The 20373-nt window shown below is 31.9% G+C and overlaps 1 protein-coding gene across 1 annotated transcript in view; it reads right to left on the minus strand.

Moving 5' to 3' along the window:
* The window catches only part of LOC107873517 (histone H4), an 18025-nt gene extending 3069 nt beyond the window's left edge, over positions 1-14956 (minus strand). The window contains exon 1 of the mRNA XM_016720385.2: positions 14537-14956. Within this exon, the coding sequence (XP_016575871.1) occupies positions 14592-14903 (312 nt within the window). The 5' untranslated portion in view covers positions 14904-14956 and the 3' untranslated portion in view covers positions 14537-14591. The remainder of the gene's footprint in view (positions 1-14536) is intronic.
* Positions 14957-20373: the final 5417 nt, after the last annotated feature.

The following is a 20373-nucleotide window of genomic DNA, read 5'->3' on the forward strand; positions in this document are numbered from 1 at the left end:
AACAGCTATAAGGGTATTTCAGTCACTTTGACCAAAAAAAATGCTTAAAAGTATTATTTACCAAACACATCAATAACTTTTTTTCAGTTTCAGCACTTTTATCCAAACACTTAAATGTTTATTTTTAAAACAAGTTCAACGCTTTTAAAGAACTTTTTTCAGCCACTTTTTTTCAACTATCCAAATGGGCTCTAAGAGGGTGTTTGGGAGAGATTATAAGTTGTTTAAAATGACTTTTAAGCCATTTTGATCTTTTAGAAGTGTTTGACAATTTTGAAAATTGCTTAGGAAAAATAATTTTGGCTTAAAAAAAAGTTTAAAATAAAATTTTGGTATTTCCTACTTATTTTTTTCTAGCTTATAATATATTCACAATTGACCAAGTAAATTACTTTTTTGCCCTTATAATATTGACTTATTCCAAAGTTGTCCTCTTAATCTTCACATTTTTCTTGCCCATCTTTACTAATTTCAAACTCTAATTTATACAAATACTTATAACGTTTGGATAGATGTGTCATTTTCTACTACTATTATATAATATCTGTAATACCTCATATACTTCTAAACTAGAAAACGAACCGTTCTTCCTACATGTGCAACCTCTAATATTGTAATTCATCTTTGAGTACATGACTTACGATGAGTATACTAGTGATAAGAGAGCTTATGATGTGTTTAACGTGTTCATAGGAGTCACTTAAGGTAATGTAAGCTAAGAGCTTTTGAATCCTTCAAGTTTTAGTGTTTGATTTTTCAAGAGTCATTTTTGAACGAGCATAACTTGATGTATATGTGGTATTTTGGCATATTTAGACCCACCAAATTGTATGAAATCGAATTAGCTTTCCAACGATACCAATTTTGCCAAAATTTGATACCCGAGTAAAAAGTTATGGCTTTGCAAAGGGGTGTGCGACGCAAACTATAAAGTGTGTCATAGGGAGTGCGACGCAAACCTTAAAGTTTGTCATAGCTTGTGCGATGCAAACCCCCATGGCACAACGACCTGGACATTTCGTTTTTGAGTTATTTCGAGGGCAACTAAGTCATTTGACACCCCTAAACCGTCCCTAATCACTTCTAAATGTTTTTATGATATATTAATCACATAAACTCCTCTTTCTTAACCCTATGAAGTCAGTAAACAAATCAAAACACCAAAATATAGTTACTCTCTTCAAATTCTCTCTAGAACACATCCTAGGGTTTCAACCCAAAGTTCAAGATAACTCAAGATTTCATCGTCACTTTTCAAAATTAATTCAAGAATTGGAATCCCCAAAGCAAGAGCATCAAGAATAACCGTTCAAAGTCGCAAATAGCATCCCAAAAGCAAGAGTTCATCCAAAGTTCCTAATCTAAGGTATGTGGGGTTTGAACAAGAACAACTCTTTCGTTCTTGTGCCCAAAGATTCGACTTTTATAAATGAATTTTATGTTTTTGCAAGTGCGTCTATACATAAATTATATTATTTTGAGAATATGAATTGATAAGTTGTTCAAGTCTTGAATTGCATGATTATTTTGCTTATTTATGATTTGAATTGATAATTCTTGCTATAAATTGCACATTCCTATATTGATGTGATATTTTCAAGTGTTTCCAAAATTGGTGTCATGAATTAAGCTTTATTGTGAAATTGTGATCCTTTAAGAATATGCATGCCTTAAGTCCAAGAATGAATTGTTGATACTTTCTAAAGTGTTTCAAGAAGTGTATTGATATTTCCATGCTATTAAAGTTTTAAAGCTTATTGATGATAGTCCAATGAAGTTTCAAGAAAAGATTGTTGTTCAAGATTGTTTGGGTCATAAGTACCCCATAGCTAAGAAATTTTCAATTTTTTTTAAAAGATTTGACCTTTTGGGTCTAAGCTAAGATAGGGATCCACATTAATTATGGCTTAAAGTCAAGAGAAGTATATTTGGTCTTTATTATAGACCCTTGAATTATTGTAAGGTGGATTTCCTAAAAGTTCTGAGCTTAAGTATGGAAGTAGTATTTAGCACCGAGTTGGGTATGATTCCAAGGTCTCATGCCCCAAAACTACGAGCCACCATAGGATTATTATTTGCCCCAAGTGGGTTAAGAAAGTGATCACTAAAGTTAAGGTTCTATTCTGATGGCAAGGGTAGAACAATTCTCCCCAACGTGGGCAAGACGTTGGACTTCATGTCAGCTGATATGGTTTATGTCGGTTAGAAGAAACTCCCAAAGCAATCCCCTACTCTAATTAAGATAAAAGCATATTTGTTGAAAGTTTGATTTTTGAGAATTCCCAAGTTCCCAATCCCAAAGTTACAAAGTTCTAAAGTCTGAAAGTTCTGAAATCTCTAAGTTTCAAAAGAAGACCCCTACTATTTAAATAGTTTATAGATTTAAAGTCTTAGTATATCCTTTGAAAGTTAATATTTGAAGATTTCCAAAGTTTTAAGTCCCAAAGTCTTTAAAAGTGTTACGGTCTTTGAGTCCCAAGTCCTAAGTTTCCTAAAGTGTTGTAATTCTTAAGTTTCAAAAGAAGTCCCTTATTTTCATAAGATTAAAGTGTATGTCCTAAAAGTTATTATTTTAAGATTTTATCTAGTTAACAAGATTTGAGAACATGAAGAGGATACAGATTTTAGAATAAAGTGTAATGACTCACGAGATTCACACTACATGCTTCCTTATTCATGATTCATGAGATTTAGATTTTAGTTTTTGCTCAAGCTATGTGAGTCATTTATATCAGCATGCATGATTTCTATAAATATTGATGATATTATTTAACTATTGCATACACACCCATATACTCAGTACATCCTCAAAGTACTGATCCACATATATGTCTATGTGCTACATTGTCTCATAATATAGGTATAAGTTGTAGCGCATACATTATATTCAGTCAGTTTGCAGCTTTCAGTTTGTAGGTGATGAGTCATTTTGATTCAAGGGCTCGAGTCAGTTATACAGTTTGAGACGTATTGTATTTTCTTTATTCAGTCGTATTGAGTTTAGATAGTTGGGAGTCATGACCCAACTACCTATAGTCAGTACTAGTAAAGGCTTCATAGGCAGTTAGTAGTGTTGATGTATTCAGTTTTAGTTTGGTTTGTAACAGCAGAGTTGTAATCTTATAAATTCAGATTTGTATTGATCCAGTTCAGAAGAGTTTTTATGTTTTTACTTATTTTATTCATATTTATGTATTTTATTCAGTTGCTTGTAAATATGTTAGTAGAAAGGTTAGCTTGGGATCACTTGTGACCTTAAGCACCATATGACTTCTCGAGACTCATTTTTTGGAGGTTACAAACTTAGTGTCAAAGCACAGAGTTCAAGAGTCCTAGGGTGTCTGTGAAGTCGTGTCTAGTAGAATCTTGCGAAATGGTACAGAGACGTCTGTACTTTTCTTTGAGAGGATACAAGGCATTTAGGGAATATGTTCATTCTTTCAAGTCTCAAATTGTGCTATAGAAATTTTCTCTAAGAAGCTTATACAGATTCTTATCCTACTCTATTCAGGCCATCTCCGCCTTATTTTTAGGACATCAGAAATAGTCAAGTTTAAATCTTTATAGATAGTACTTTCTCAGACAGTCTCCATAGATAGTTATGGGATTGTAGGCGAGCTAGAAAGTATCCGATCAATACTTTTGAGTTCCGAAGATTGAAGTGCTTTATTCGTGTTCATAAAAGTCATGCACTAAGCCCAAGTCAGTGGTACTTTCAGATTATTCCTCAGAATCTATAATGTAAATATATACTTCCCTACCCATGTATTATTCTTGAGATAGCATGGTTAACAAGTTCCAGTTTCTCCCCTGATAATGCTCTCAGACTTGCTAGCAAGAAGTTTTCAGAAGTCTCACAAAACAGCTTGAGAGGAGCCTTCTAGTGTGTTATAAGTCCCTCAAATTTAAAGTTATGCCCTCATTCTTATGAGTCGATCAGTTAAGATAGAGTAAGATGTGTATTTTTATATCATTGAATATTATGTGTCAAGTTTCTATCTCTTGTAATCTTGTTATCATTGTGTTGGTTGAAACTAAAAGTCTAGTGAAGCCGTGTGGGGATCTTTTGATTCACTAGCATAGTTGCCTTGTTATTGATCTCATTTTCTTGTTCAAAACACAAAAATCAAAGTCTAGTAAAGCCGTGTGAGGCCTATTTCGATTCACTAGCAACTTGTTGTTCACCTTGTTGTTTTTGTGTTGGTTGGAACTGGGGGTTTAAAGGGTATTGACAAGAAGAGTGGTAACTACGACTTATTGAATATACGTATATCCTAATCATTTTACATATGATTGAGTTAGTAATGAAATGGTATGTCCTTGTATGTTAGTTTAGTAGAAGGTAGAGAAGGAGTTACTATTTAAGGTGAATTGTTGTTTGCTTGAAGTATGAAAAGAGTTGTTGACGGGGTTTGCTGTGAAAGAAAAGTATAGGTTATTAATAAAGGTGCTTGGTGGATGAACTTTGTTAATTTAGGCTTCTCTGAGATTGCAAGAGAGATTTTAGTTGAAACTTATAGAGCTATGAACTAAGTTTAGCTGCATAAAAAGGGTAGATAGTAATGATGTGTAGAAGGAGGATGCGTTGATGGATTGTAAATAAGATAGGCCATAAGATTATTGATCAATTATTGTGGTTATGAGATTTTAGTGGGCTAGTGTTTCTTGATTCTTTATTTTACCGGTTCCAAGTGAGAATAGTATATGAGGTTTTGTTGTTAATCATGCCTAGCACTAGACACTAAGTTTGAATAGTAGATGATCATCAAGGTGGAAATAACGATTCCCTGGTTAGTGGTGCTAGTTGTATGTAGGTGAACCAATAAGCTTGAAACAGTGAATGCAAGAATGTAAGTTTACTGATTTAAGATTAAGTATGATGTTGTATGAATAATGTAGAAGTAAGCCCAAGGTAATATGGGGCTGCATTATTTTCAAGGATTATGACATGTTGTATGTGGCTAGTAGTACCGTTGAGTTGCTAGGTGGAGAAAGACTAGTTAGATGGTATATGGTGCTCTAAATAGCCAAGTTAAGGAGTTTTGATGGATAGTGTTGAGCCTTTTGTTATGGTCTTGATTCTCATAGTCTAGAGATATAAGTTTAGAGATGCGATATTGGTAGGCTATGACGGAAGTAGTATGGTTCATTAAGGGTTGAAGATATCCGTGTTAAGTGTTGGAACCTAAGTTGAGTTTTTGAAGATTGAGCTAATAGAAAGTAGAGTTGAAGAACTAGTTGGTGTGAACTCATAGTATGGTGATAATTCTGAAGATTCTAAGTTAGTAAGTGTTCAAGTTATTAGATGGTAAATACTGGGGACATAGAAAGATAGAGTTGTATCTTAGAATGAAGTATTAGCAGTGGGTTTTACCCTTTAAGATGCAGTCTTTCAGGGGAAGTTTATTATTTATGAGTATTATTATGCCTAGACTAGAGTAAAGGGATTGCAGTTTAGATTAGAGTTAGTAAAGGGTTCCATAGACTTAGAATGTCATCTTTGATCTAAGGGGGAGATGGTAGAGTGAAGAACCAAACCAAGTTTTGAAAGTTAGATTATGTTGTATGTCAACAAGAATTGCGATGAGCTACTGATCCTTTCTTCCTCTAGAGTATTCCTTGGATTTCAATCTTTATCACATCAGATTCATGTCATGTGTGACAGATCCATGCCAAAGACCAATGCTTATACACTTCATATGTACTCAAATCCATTATCGGTTCCTAGTAAGTAACAACTTCAATCTATGATTCGAGTCATTCCTCAGAAATCTATGAACTTCAATCTTATGTTGAACCACTCATGATAAGTATGAACTCATGTTCCAGAGTATGATCAATTCTCAAAAACTCATGATCCTAGTGAAATCCAGTTTATATCATATATGCGCTCAGTTTAGATCTCTATAACGAATCTATACCTTTGACGTTCTATTTCTCAGGCCTCAGTTAAGTGTTAAAGTTATATATAGTATTCTTTTGTGATTCAGGTCCTTATGTGTTAGCCCTTATGTGACCTCTTCCTACGTTAAGATAGTGATGATGAACAGTTATTTAGATGGGAGAGAGTAAATATTTATTGTTGAGAAAAGATCGTTGTATGCCCGTTTTAGATAAGGCTATAAGTGTGAGGTAAGATTGAGGACAAGTCCTTGATAAATGTCGTAGTTAGTTGAAAATTTGTCTGTATATTCTTAAGAATAGTGCAAGAATGTTGTTGTTGATAGAGGTTTAGAGACTAGGAGGAGTAAGCCTTTATGAGTGTTTGCCTTGAAGCTCATATGTGGTTATAATGATAGGCTTGAATGTCGTGTTGGGATGTAAGTGGAGGAATGCTCTATGCACCAGTGAATCCATAGTAAGAGTTTAGAGTTAGTCATTGAAGTGATAAAAGGAATCATCTTAGAAAGGAAAAGTTGTGAAAATGCTTGGGGTATTAAATTCATGGTTTATACTAGTGTTATAATGTTATGTGTAGTAAGTTGTGATTTAAGTTAGGCTTGAACATGGTCAGAGAATTTAGTTCAGATCAGACATTAGTATATGAAGTTATATGAACCCGAGAGAGCATGGTATTAAAGGGGAAAAAGTGTAGTTGAAAAGAGTATTTGAGGAGTGTTTCTGAGCTTGAAAAAAACTAGCAGTTGCATTGTCTAAGGCCTGAAAATTCTAAACTAGTTTATGTTTAAGAAGCCTATGTTCCATGTCACAAAGTTATAGTTATACTGAGAATTCCTTCTTCAGATATCTCACTCAGATCATACCCAAGATTCTTTTTTCTTAATGTTATTATAAATTCTTGCTAAGAGTGCTGAAGAAATATTCCAGTTGAGTATAAGCTTTTAATATAATTCAATCCATATAGCCAGCAATTTAGTTTAGTAATCAGACAGACAAGTTTCGTTGGTTTTCTATCTTTCCTATTCTTGAGGTAATTCATTCACGTCCATGCCAGTTGCAAATTCAGTTTAGTCCAAGCATAATGTTTAAGATTTAGCTATTTAGTCATGAATCAGTTCGTAAGTGCTCAGAGCATAACCTCGGTTTTCCAAGTTTACCATCTCAGATAGTGTAGCACTCCTTGTACAATCTTAGTCTCATTGTCTCATGATTTGTGCCTGAATAATTTATCACTTCGCAGTTCTATATTAATGAGTGTATCATGGAAATCTCAAGTGAGTTCTAAACTCCTAGCATGAATCAGTTTTCGGATGGTCAGGAAGTCAATTCAGCTAAGAAATCAGCTTCATGATAGAATTTCTAAAGTTTCAGCTCAGTTATATTCTTTGTTAGAAGACACATTATTCTATACTTTAACTTTTCAATAAGTTCTTACCCATCATTCGAGTACGAATGGTTTCAAGGGAGAGATATTGTAATACCCCGTATATTTCTAAACTAGAAAACGAATCGTTCTTCCTACGTGTGTGTAAAACCCCGCAAAGTTTTCTCGTAGTCTGAGCCTTAGAGCGTGTCAAGTGAAGTGAAATTTCAGCCCTAAAAGATTGAGAAGAGATTTCTCAAGTGATTAGTGATATAATCTTGCTGAATTTTTCTGAAAATGACTTCTTATCGTGTGGAAAATTGAGTTATCTTTCAAACGATACCTTTTTTTTTGTCAAAATTTGGTATCGGAGTAGAAAGATATAGCCTTTTCCAGAAAGCAGTGGAATCGCCCAGGTGCGACGGAGAGGGCCAATGGGCCATCGGACTAGCGACAGACCGTCGCACCGTACCGTCGCTGTCGAGACAGAAAGTGAGGTTCTGGCCCAGGTGCGACGGTCAGGACCGACGAATCGTCGCACCCCACCATCGCACATCTCGCTCAGTAATTTTAAGTCATTTTAAAAAGGGCATTATATTTGACCAACAAAATTGAGGGAGGGTATATTTGTTTATGTCTGTTTTATGGGTTAGATCAGATGGTTGGAGCAGGGTGCATATAATTTTTTTAAAAAGTCATTTAACATTGATTTGAGTTTTTCTTTTAAAGGAAGAATACAAGTAAAGAGTTATTTAACAATAAGGGTAAATGTGACCACAGAGTATGACACCGAGGGTGAATTTAGCCCCAAACTATGAAGAAGGATATATTTAGTCAATTTCTTAAACAGAAGGTAAATTTGATTCAAAAATATGACGAAAGATATATTTAATCGATTTTTCAAAGTAGAGAGGTAAATTTGACCTTTTTCCCTATCTTATGCAAGTAGAATGAGTGTTTCTAATCGACTCTTGGCTCAACAAAAACTAATTTAAAACAATTCAAAAAAAATATGATTAAAAGAAGAAAAAACTGTTAATAATTGACACAACAATTAATTATTGCGAAAGAAAAAGTGAGACGGTGTTTAGCTATCTATTAACTTTTCACTCTAATCAGCATTATTTATAATCTCTTGCCTTAGATTTTGTTCTCGAAAAATTAAAAGGATATCATATTATGTTTAATCATCTTTTTTTAATACTTTTTTGATTTATCTCTCTTCTAAACTCATACGTAGTCACCTTCTCACTCTTCCATTGTCTTCATCCACTTTTCACATATCTGAATCATGTCATCCTTATTTTTAATATTTTACCCTCCATCAAGGCCATTATCATTTTAATATTTGAAATATTGACCCTATTTTTATGTCTAAAATAAGTGAATTGTTCATTCTTCAAGTGATATATTGAAAATTTCTTTCAATTTTATCCTTTATTTACACTCTCTAGGTTATGAGTTTAAAGAGAATAAATTGACTTTATTTTAATATAACTGAAATTTCAAAAATAATTTGATAATATCTAAAAAGTAAACACGAAAATAAAATACAATTTATGTCTTAATTTATTTTCCTTAATATGTGTACATTGAGATAAAAATTCATTTATTTTATATCAGAAGGAGTCCCTTTTTACAATGTTCAAGTGAAATTTATGCCAAATTTTAAAAATCAACTTCTACTTCAAATATTTCGTACTGTTTGTTACAATTTCAATTAGAAGTTTTTAAACATCTACTATTTATTTGGAAAAATACTTCTTTTGAATTTTATAGGCATTATATATATGTAAATTCATCATAATTTACGAAGATATGTGAATGATGATAGAATTAAGTCTTATTAATATGATAACTTGCGAACAATTTAACAAAATAAAAATGATATCGAGTCTAAACTAATCCGCATAACATGTAACAAAAAAAACTGTCAATCCGTCATATATAGATACGAGTAGAAAAAGAAAAGCTAAACATAAGTTTCAGACAAAATGATGATAGTTACTCACCCACCATAACATGTAACAAAATAAATTGTCAATCTGTATTGTGAACAAATTCACAACATAAATATGAATAGAATCTAAAATTAAGTTTCAGACAAATGAAATTTATTTTAAAAAATTGGCTAAATATACCCTTTGTCATACATTGGAGTTAAACTTATCCTCTTTGTCATATTTTAGGACCAAATTTACCTTCATACTTTGAAAATTTGGTTAAATATACTCTTCGTCATGTTTTGGGGTCAAATTTATCTTTGATTTCATAGTTTGAGGCCAAATTTATCCTCGTAGTTAAGAAATTTTTCATATGTATCATTTTTTAATAGAAAAACTCAAATAAATGTTAAATGCCTCATTTTTAAAAAAATAAAATACACCTTAATCTAACCCGTCTGATCCAACTCGAGCCACAAAAAAACACAAGTAGATATACCTCCTTTCAGTTTTGTTAGTCAAATTTTTTCAACAAGATTAAGCCACTAATATTTATCAAGGCATAGCTCATGAAAAAATTGATCTGCATCAGTGCAAACACAAAATATATCACTCTCTCAATTCGTGAATCTGCATCAGTGCAGAACTCATAAAAAATGACACTTGACGATCAAATGCAATAAATTAGACTCATTAAATAATTCTGTAGATGATTGAGTTAAGAGGTCTCCCTATGCGTCAATTAAGGGTGTACATAGGTCGGGTTGGTTCGGTTTTTCATTAAAATATAACCAAACCAACAATGTCCATTTTCTAAATCTATAAACCAAATCAAACCAATATACAATCGGTTTTAATCGATTTTTTTTGGTTTTTTCGGTTTTTTTCTCAATTTTTTTACAATTATAATGTGATTGAAGAAAAAATTAAATGATTTCAATAAAAAGATGAAAAAAAAAAAACAATGTTCATAGAGTAGTTCCAATTAAAATTAAGTTGCAAATTACTAAGACTTTTAAACTACTATCTCTCAAAGTAACATTATGTGGATACTCAGTGGTTTAATTTGTAAGTCACTAGTCACAATAGTTTGTCTGAAAGTTTCCTTCACATAAAATGTGAACATAAAGAAGAATGAAGAATTGGAGATAACTTATTAAAAATGTAACTCCATAAAATAATTAACGATAACATAATTCCACGAGAAAAAAGAGAAAAAAAAGAAACAAATCTAAATCAAAACTTGACGAATGAGGAGAATGAGAAAAGTAAGATGAGGAAATAATGAGAACTCTCTGAAAACTTGGAAAGTAAAATGTAAAGTGAAGCAATTGAAGAGTTATAGGTTTTTATATTAATATTGAGTTTTGTATTAATCTGTTACTAATGGATAAATATTAGGGAAATGACAGCAATAACACCTAAAACTGAAATAATATCATAAAAATAGCACTCAAAATTAAATATTCTATAAATAGCCACAAACTAATTTCTCTAGCTAACCTTCACTGTCATACGCTTAAACATAATTGAAAATGTCCTTAAAGTAACTTTCTCTTTCTTTCTTTGCTTTTCATTTACAATTTCCTTTTCATTCAAACTCCCAAACCTCCATTCTTTTACCTTTTTCGATACTTCAATTAATCTTTCTTATTCCATAAATTTTGTATAAAATCTCCAAAAATCTGCATTCATTTAGCATCCTATAATTTTTTCCCATCGTAAATTTGGTCAAAAGTTATACAAAATAATGGCTTCAACTTCAGTTTTACTTTCAATAATGATAAAATACGGAGGTCAGTAGATATCTGATGTTGAATTTAAGTGTACCAATGTGGTATAAAAGAGTATCAAATGCGTATAGAATTGCATGTGCATGCAAAGAATTCCCTCTCCCTTCATAAAAATGTATTAAATGGGTATAAAGACTGTATATGCATCCATAGGTTCTCCTTCTCTTTTTTTTGAAAAAGTGTATCAATGTGGTATAAAAGTGTATCAAACTGGTATAAAAGAGTATCAATTGGGTATAGAGACTGTATGTGCATGGAAAGGTTCCCCTTCTCTCTTTTAAAAAATGTGTATCAATCTGGTATAAAAGAGTATCTATTGACATATTCTTTTTTTTTTTTTTATCTTTACATGCATCAAAACATCTCCGATTATCCATATTTTCATAGTGTGGGCTATTTCTTTTTAAAATGGTCAGTTCATGTCCTTTTCCCTAAATATTATAACTAAAGGTCCAAGAATATATATCTATTTTCTAAATATAAAAAAGTTATAAAAGTAATTAGAAAGTAGATTATAAGTAATATTTTTTTACGTATAAAAAATTAAAATTATATATGTATTATGTCGGTTCGATTCAGATTCGGTTTGATTTTATTTTTGCTAATACCAAACCAAACCAAGAATGATCGATTTTTTTTAACACCAAACCAATCAAATCAAACCATAAGTCGATTTTTTTCCTCGGTTTGGTTTGATTCATCGGTTCGATTTGACTTAACAGTTTGGTTTGTACACCCCAGCGTCAATAATGACATCTCTTTATTCATATATCTTTATATACAATTTAAATCTATATAAATTTTTTCATCATGTCATTTGCTTTAAAAACTTATTCACTAGTTCTAGAATGCAGATGCACATAGAACTGCATATCAAATTTCAAAATTTGAACATACTCAAACAAGAACAAAGTTCGTAATAGACATTTTCTCCAGTTTCATGATTCTCCGTTATCTCATTTTATTTTACGTTTTGTTCTTTTGTAAATAATCTACCAGCGTTGCATGTTGAAAGAGAAGTATTTTTATTCGTTGAAAAAATTCGACTGACAGAATTAATGAAGGGGTATATTTGTTTGTGTATTTTTCATAGATTGGATCGAGGCATCGAGCGAATTAGATTAGGGTGTGATTTATTTTTAAAAATGATAAATTACACAAATCTCATACTTAAGAAATTATATTACCTAATATCTCTTACTTTTTAAAAATTTACATAAAATTTCATTTTTCAACTTTACTCTTGATACGTATGAAGAAAACCCCACATCCTATTTTTACTCCACCATTAATTCATTAAATATTTTCTTCCCTAAAATATCTCCCTAATTATTAACAATTAAATCATCTTCCATCCTGATTTTTTTCTCTTCCATTAATACTTAAATCATCTTCCTTCCTGATTTTTTCTCCTCCATTAATGCATGCAATTTTTTTTTTCCTCTTCTAAAATATCTCCCTTTTTTTAAAAAAAAAATCTATTGATACATATATAAATTTATTTAGTTATTCATACATGTTTATTTTTTTATTGGTAATTCATATGAATTATAAATATGATATCATTATACGGGTATTATGATGATTCATACGATAGATACATTTTGTATGATTTTAATGGGTTATACATATGATATTAATGGGTGATACATATTGTATTATGTTGATTCATATGGTAAATATAATTATTGGGTGATTCATATGATATTAATGAGTGATATATATGGTATTATGGTGATTCATATGGTAGATACAATTATTTATTTCAATTATTGGGTGATTCATATACATGGTATTATGGTGATTCATATAGTATTAATGAAAGGTAATGGTGTAGTCAATGCTATAAACAAAAGTAATAATATTTTTTTTAAAAAAAACTAAAAGTAGAATTGAAACATAATTAAAATTAAATCTAAAAAAACAGACTCAAACTAAAGACGAAATTAAAGATTAAAAAGGAGAAAAAATACAAAAAAAAATTATATCTTTCATAATTAAAGACAAAAAAGAGAAACATAATCAAAACACCAAAATTAAATCTAAAAAAGGGTAAAAATTAGATATCTTTCCTTAAATAAAAAAATACAATGAATAAAAGAGAATCTATTATTTCTTTAAATAAATATCTTGTTAGTTTCAAACGTATCACTTTTTTATATGTATCACCATATAACATATGTATCACCATTTCAAAAAAATCGGGATAAAATGTAATTAACAAAATAGTTGGAATTTTATGTAATGGTATCACTTAAAGATTCAGAGATATATGTAAGTTACCCTTTTAAAAATTAGACAATTTAATGTTGATTTAGGCTTTTCTATTAATTGAAGGATACAAGTGAAAACTTTTCTTAATAACAAAGATAAATATGACTTCAAAATATAAAATCGAGGGTAAATTTGATCCCAAAATATGACGAATGATATATTTAGTCAATTTTTCAAAGTAAAGAATCCCCAAAGTATGAAAGTGAGATAAATTTGATCCTAAAATAACGAATGATATGCTTAGCCAATTTTTTAGAATAAAAGGATAAATTTGATCTTTTCTCTAGTATTAATTTAATCTATCATAAATTATGAACAATTAATCAAAAATAGATAGAAGCTAAAATTAAGGATATGGATACCTTAATAAGTACTCAATTTAGTTCAAAGTGTTTATTCGCTGTCTTCGCAATAAAGCAAAAGTTTCTTAAGGTTATAACTCCATTCATCTGAAAATTCGTTACGCAGAAGTTCCTAATTTGTGAATATGTCAAGTATCATTTCACTATTTTCACACATTCTATATTATTTCAACAAATCAATTGATACAAAAATCTTAAACTCGCGAATAATTTCCTTAACAACAGGTTAGTATTCAACAGTGACAGAGCCAGAATCTTTGCTAAATAGGGTCATAAGTGAATATAAAAATTAATTGAAGGGGGTTAAATAACTAATAAACATATATAAAAAATAATTTTAACAATATATATAACATAATTTTCCACCAAAGAGGATTCAAATGAACCCTTTGACTATAGTGTAGATCGCCCCCTGTTATTCAAACAATCCTTGTTATTATATACTCCCTCCATTTTCCTTTAGAATGATATATTATAATTTGATATGAAATTTAATAAAAAAAAATTATGTGCTTCCCCAATTTTCTTTTAGAATGATTTATTTTAACTTTACATAAAATTTTAAAAATAAAAAACCGTTTTTGAATCTTATAGTCTTACCTAAAAATAATATCAAAAGAAGATTGGGTTATTTTTAAAAAAACAACAACAACAGATTATAAAAAAGAGTGAGTTATCTTTTGAAATGGTAGGAGTAATATCCATTACCATCAAACAAAAGATAAAAAGGGAGGAGTAATATCCAGAGCTGGAAAAATTAAATCGCCAGTAAATATGCCCCCAACATATAATTAACAAAACTTTCAATCAAAATTAATAAAGGAAACTGAATAGCAAAGAGCGTAGATGACGGAAAGAAACTGAAATAATGACTAAAGCAAGTTTCCTTTCATTGAATATGTAATTGAGAATTACATCATCAAATCTACAAATTCTACCTTAATTTCATCAAAGCCTAACCCCCAAATCCATAAAGAGTCCTTCCTTGCCTCTTGAGGGCATAAACAACATCCATAGCAGTAACAGTCTTTCTCCTAGCGTGCTCTGTGTATGTCACTGAATCACGAATCACATTCTCCAAAAAGATCTTCAGAACACCACGAGTCTCCTCGTAAATCAACCCAGAAATACGCTTCACACCACCCCTACGAGCGAGCCTACGAATTGCTGGCTTGGTGATTCCTTGGATGTTGTCCCTCAATACTTTCCTGTGCCTCTTGGCTCCTCCTTTGCCCAATCCTTTACCTCCCTTGCCTCTGCCTGACATCTTTGATTTTTGACTGTGAAATGAGAGATATGTTGATCAAAGGCTACACTTTTGGACTTTAGGCAACACTTTTTGGGGGGTGGCCTAAAGAGGCGTAACCTTTGATCAAAGGCCACGCTTTTCAAGTGTTGCCATATCAGCTACACTTAAAAAGCTCACCATTAAGGTATAAAGTCCACGCTTTGTAGCTAGTCATTGGCAACTCTTTTATTTGATAAAGCTACACTTACAAGTGTTGCCTTTGTTTTGGTATTGACACACTTCATAAGCGTAGCCTTTTGTAGCACCTCTACAGCAACACTTCAAAAATGTTGCCTTTGTTTTACTATTGGGCACGTTTCATAAGCGTAGCCTTTTGTAGCATCTCTATTATAACACTTAAAAAGCGTGGTCTTTACTTTCTTAAGACCACACTTTTGAAGTGTAGCCATTAATACCTTCTCTAAAGCAACATTTACAAAGTGTTGCCTATGCTAATTTGCACATACACATCTAAATAAGTCGCACAATATATATCTCTGCTCCCAATGACCACACGTTTAAAACATAGCATTCTTGTCTATTTTATACGATTAATATTTACTACAAATTTTGATTGAAAAATACAATTATATTCTCATACATCCACTAGTCATATTATACATCATTATTCTATTTAGATTGTCTCAAAACACTATGTTAGATAAAAATAACTCAAAAATTATAGTACACACAAATTTTCATCATGTTCCCTTCGAGAAATAGACTGACACCATGCTTAATCTAGGCTTTCCAACGTCCTCGATCACAATATACATTATTATTCATATCCTTGATGATTTGTGAGTTGAACTATGATCTTCTCTAGTTGAATAACATACTATGTTGTTGTATACAACATAAACAGATCCATCTAATGTTTCCTTTAAAAACCACCTTTACCTGCATTTCATAAGAAAATAACTATAATTAAGTAAAGAATGGGAAAATGAACCAGAAAAAAAAATTACTATATTTGAATAGAAAATGTGACCTGAAAAAAATACCAAGTTTACTCCCATAAACTAGGGTCTGGGGAGGTCAGAGTGAACGCAGACCTTACCCCAACCCTCAAAGGTAGCGAGGTTGTTTTCGATAGACCTAAGATAAACTAATCCATATTCCCAAGCTATTGTTTCATTTTTGTTATGAACGTACTTTAACATACTTCCACAAATAGAATTACTGCATTTAGAAGTCTTATCTCACCAATGTCTAACATGTGGGAACTCTAATAAAAAAAATATGCTAACCTTTAATGCCTCGTATAGAAATGGAGTAACTCAAGTCCACTGACCTTTATATTGATGTCTCTTATCCGCACCAGAATTCTGCTTTGCCTGGAGTCTTGACTGCAAGAAAGAAAAATGCTATTATGTAGAAAACATCAACTATTGGATTGTGGTCCAAACGCCGTATGATCAGAACTTAATTGGACCCAATTGCAAGCCACATATATTTAATTTCAAGAGTTTATTTAAGAGTTTAAGTTGAGAGCAGGTGTTTAATTTCAAAAATAAGAGCAGGTGTTTTCGAGAGTTTATTTAAGTCTGTCTCAGTTCCTAGCACAACAAGTTGTCTACGTTTTCTAGTAGCATATACCGATGATATGTGTCTAGAATACTTAGAATTTTGCACTAGAAAGCTATACATGCAACAATGAACTTAAAAAGTTCTTCTGTGAGTAGAATTTACCTGCTTCCTGATAGTCTGTTAAACATAAAAGAAGCAGTTAACGACACTTCCACAACTAGCATAAGCCTCAATCTCAAATTGAATGCAGTTTACCTCAACTAGAACAGTTTTATGTTCATTAACAACTATTTTTCGTGCCTCCTGGACAGCGGTGAAAATAGCAAGAGCATCATTGCCATCCACACGAATACTACGAATTCCATAGCCTGTCCTTTGGTAACAACACCATCACCTAAGTAATAACCATAAATAGATGTCATTGTCAGTAGCCAACTATATAATTATAAGGTTGTTTCCTAATATAAGGTTTTAAGGTTAACCGGTGGCCATTAGGGTTATAAGGTTGTTTATTAAATGATGTCCGCTAAATTTTATGTATAGATTAGGATTTAAACGCCTAAAACAAATATATATCCTTGTAAGATGACCAGGTGCAACTTTCAATACCTATCTATTGTTCTTTAATAAGCATCCAAGTGGTTACTTAAAGATACAGAAAAACCAAAGTAGCTTTCACTTGACCAGCTACTACTTATATCCAAACCAAGATAAACAGAGCTATAAAATCTATCAAGCTATCCATGTCATTTACATATAGCACATTTCCTTGTCCACTTTAAATTTAATCAGAAAAATAAAAAAAGTAATTGCAGTTCATCAAAAGAACTGACAAAGTACCCAGCGGAGTTTCTTCCAACTCATCTAAGCTACTAAGTACTAATAAGTTTTTAAAAGTTGATGACTGAACCAGCTAGGTGTGCCTTTACTATTTTAGCCTTCAAGGTATACATTCATCCACTAAGGAGCAAGAATTTTATGCAGGCCTTACTCCTACAGCATGGAGGTAGAGAGATTATTTTCCATATACCCCCAGCTCAAGTAAATAAAACCTTCCACTAGTGAGATGACCATTTTTCCAGTAACAGATTATGCTCAACTACTGTAACCATTTTGTCATTGAACTTTCTAGAAACAAATCATCCCTTGACACATTGTTTCTCTACTTTATCCTATTTTCATGGCTTTTCCTTGACCTTGATTGTTTTTAGCTCAGTGAAAGGACCCACTGGAAATGGTAGGAGTGCTAATATTATAGCAAGGATAGAACTTGAATTTATGAACCTGTAGAGACCATTGGAAACTTGAGAATACACAAAGTTTAAAACACATCTTTATCAAACAATAATATGTGTTTGCATGGAGTGTGTGTGTGGATCTATCCATATATTTTAAAAGCAAATACTTCTAATGATTATAGTGTGAGCTATATGGTCACAAACTCTGAAAAGTTAACCAAATCAAGAGTGAGAACATGTCAAACTCAACCAAATGAATAGATATTGTTGCCAAAACAAGTAAAAAGGAAAAAGACAACACATCAATTATAAGACAAACGTGCGCACACATAAGAACTGCATTTTAGAAGTCATTAAATATATGCAGTTGTTAAGCTTCCACCAAAGTCTGAATAAAATTATATTTTGACAAAAAATGTTGATATTATTCAAATGGCATATCATTGTTAGACATAACTACGTTGTTTAACTAGTATTCAATTAGGTACAGTCCTCAATCAGCGTTTAAGCCCATTAATCATGTCAATTAGATAAAAAATCTCAGAACAACTACATATAATGGAGGAAAAGGAAGTTATAAATATTATCAAGATAATTCCAGTCATAACAAGAATGAGAGTCAGTAGGAAGTGACAAACCTATTTTTCAAGTCTCTCTCTTTTGAATGCCAATTGCATAATTAGATCAGTTATCAATTTACTTTGGAAGTTAATATCTCAGGCAGTAACCTTCTTCGTTTCTTCAACTTTGCTAACGATGCCTCCAAATATGCCAACCTACTCCTTACAAAAGCTAATTCTTCACTGAGATCTGCATTAGATTCTGACAAGATAATTTACTTATCTTTAGCACTCTCCATCAAACTTTCTGCTTTTGAAACTTTTGATTTTAGATCTTCAATCAAGTCTTCCATGTCTTTGGTTGTAGAATTCAACATGATCTACTTCTCTTGACTAGCTTCGGCAGATGCAACTGCATGCTGAAGTCGATGCTCAGAGTCCCTCATACTTTTCTTCATAGATGCAATATAATTGAACAGCTGGAACTCAGAGTCCCCCAACAGTTTTCCAAGAGATTTAACCTTATCCACAAGGTCATTAGAAGTGCTTTTAGATTTCCCTAGTAAGTTGTCTTTTTCTTTAAATGTTCCTCTAGTTCTTGATGTTTAGATTATAAGTGGCTCTCTCTCTCTGAACAGTACCATTCGAATTAAATGTGCTATCTGGAGTCGATCCCCAGTAGTTCTTTTGAAATTCTTGAGAAGACTTCATTAGCATTCTCTCCCTCAAACAACCTTTGCTTAGAATCTTCAATTTCTTCCTCCATGCGGAGAGCTTCTTGCTGTAACCAAATTTATAATTCTTCTTCAACTTGTCAAGATTCATTAAGTTTCTTCTCAATATCTAACTCTCTTGCCAAAGACTTCTCCAGTATTTGCAAAATGTGTCTCTGCTGCTTAACAATCTGCATTTTTATCTATCTTTAGAGCTAAAACTGCAGCTCTGTTAAATTAGTCTGCTGCCTCGTCATCTTGCGAATTATAATCAGTACAAATTATGTAATTCAAATCTATAGTCTCAAATTTGTGACTAAACAGATTAGACTTATGAATATATCAAAACTCCTCCACAAAGTGGCATCTAGGAAGGGTAGAGTGTACAAAGACCTTACACCTACCAAAGTAGAGAGTTTTTTTCCATAGACCCTCGTTTCAAGGAAAGATCATCCAATGCAGAAGAAATAACAAATGCACAAGAAAAATTAGTTTGATAAATTAAGGAACTTAGTGAAAACTAAACAACACCAACAATATGTCCATTTATAATGCTTCAAAAAGACATAATGGTCAATAGCTGCAGAACTAAATGAGGACTTACTGGATGTCTACAATCAGCAGTGATAGCAAAAATTGTGTCATCTTTTTGTGCTTTTGGGTCTTAATTTCTTTGATCTCTGTCATAGAGGCTGTCAACCAGAACATGAAAAGTAATACTTGAGCTTCATTCTTCTAAGTTTCTAGGAGTCTCCAAAAATATTGCCGCACCCGTGTTGGATCCTTCAAAAATACACTATTTTTGAAGAATCCGACAAGCACCCATAGACATGTGAAGAGTCCGAGCAACTTAGCCTTTCTTTCAAACACAAGTAGCATTTGGATAGAAACTGGTTAATTTTAGACGAAATGCGAGTAAAAAGGCAGTTAACATACAAAGCTCGGGAATAAAAGAGATATGGAACAACAATATTAGAACTAAATCTTTCTTATAGCATTGACTAAATTCACCAAGAATAGAAAACGTTCAACTCATACCAAAAAATCACCAATTTGATTTATACATCATAATAACTTTCTATAGAAGGACCAAGTGAAATGTTAGTCAAATGGCCTACTTCTTAGTGCTCTTCTTCTTGGAATCGGAGTTAGCAGACACTGGTTTGGGATGCTTTTAAGTCAAACTTGGGTCCATGAGAGGATTGCAATTAAGGATAGGCTAGTTGGCTATAGTGACAAGAGCCGTAAAGACAACACCACCAGCATACCTTAAAAACATAATTTGTATTGAGCCAAACACATAGACTATGAGGAATGCTACCACAACAAAGTTCTCAAGAAGTGTCTACATCAATTGCTCCACCAGCTTTTGTCCTTACCAATCCATCTAAAATAGATGACAAAAAAA

This window comes from Capsicum annuum, chromosome 6 (genome assembly GCF_002878395.1).
Source record: "Capsicum annuum cultivar UCD-10X-F1 chromosome 6, UCD10Xv1.1, whole genome shotgun sequence".
Classification (NCBI taxonomy): Eukaryota; Viridiplantae; Streptophyta; class Magnoliopsida; order Solanales; family Solanaceae; genus Capsicum; species Capsicum annuum.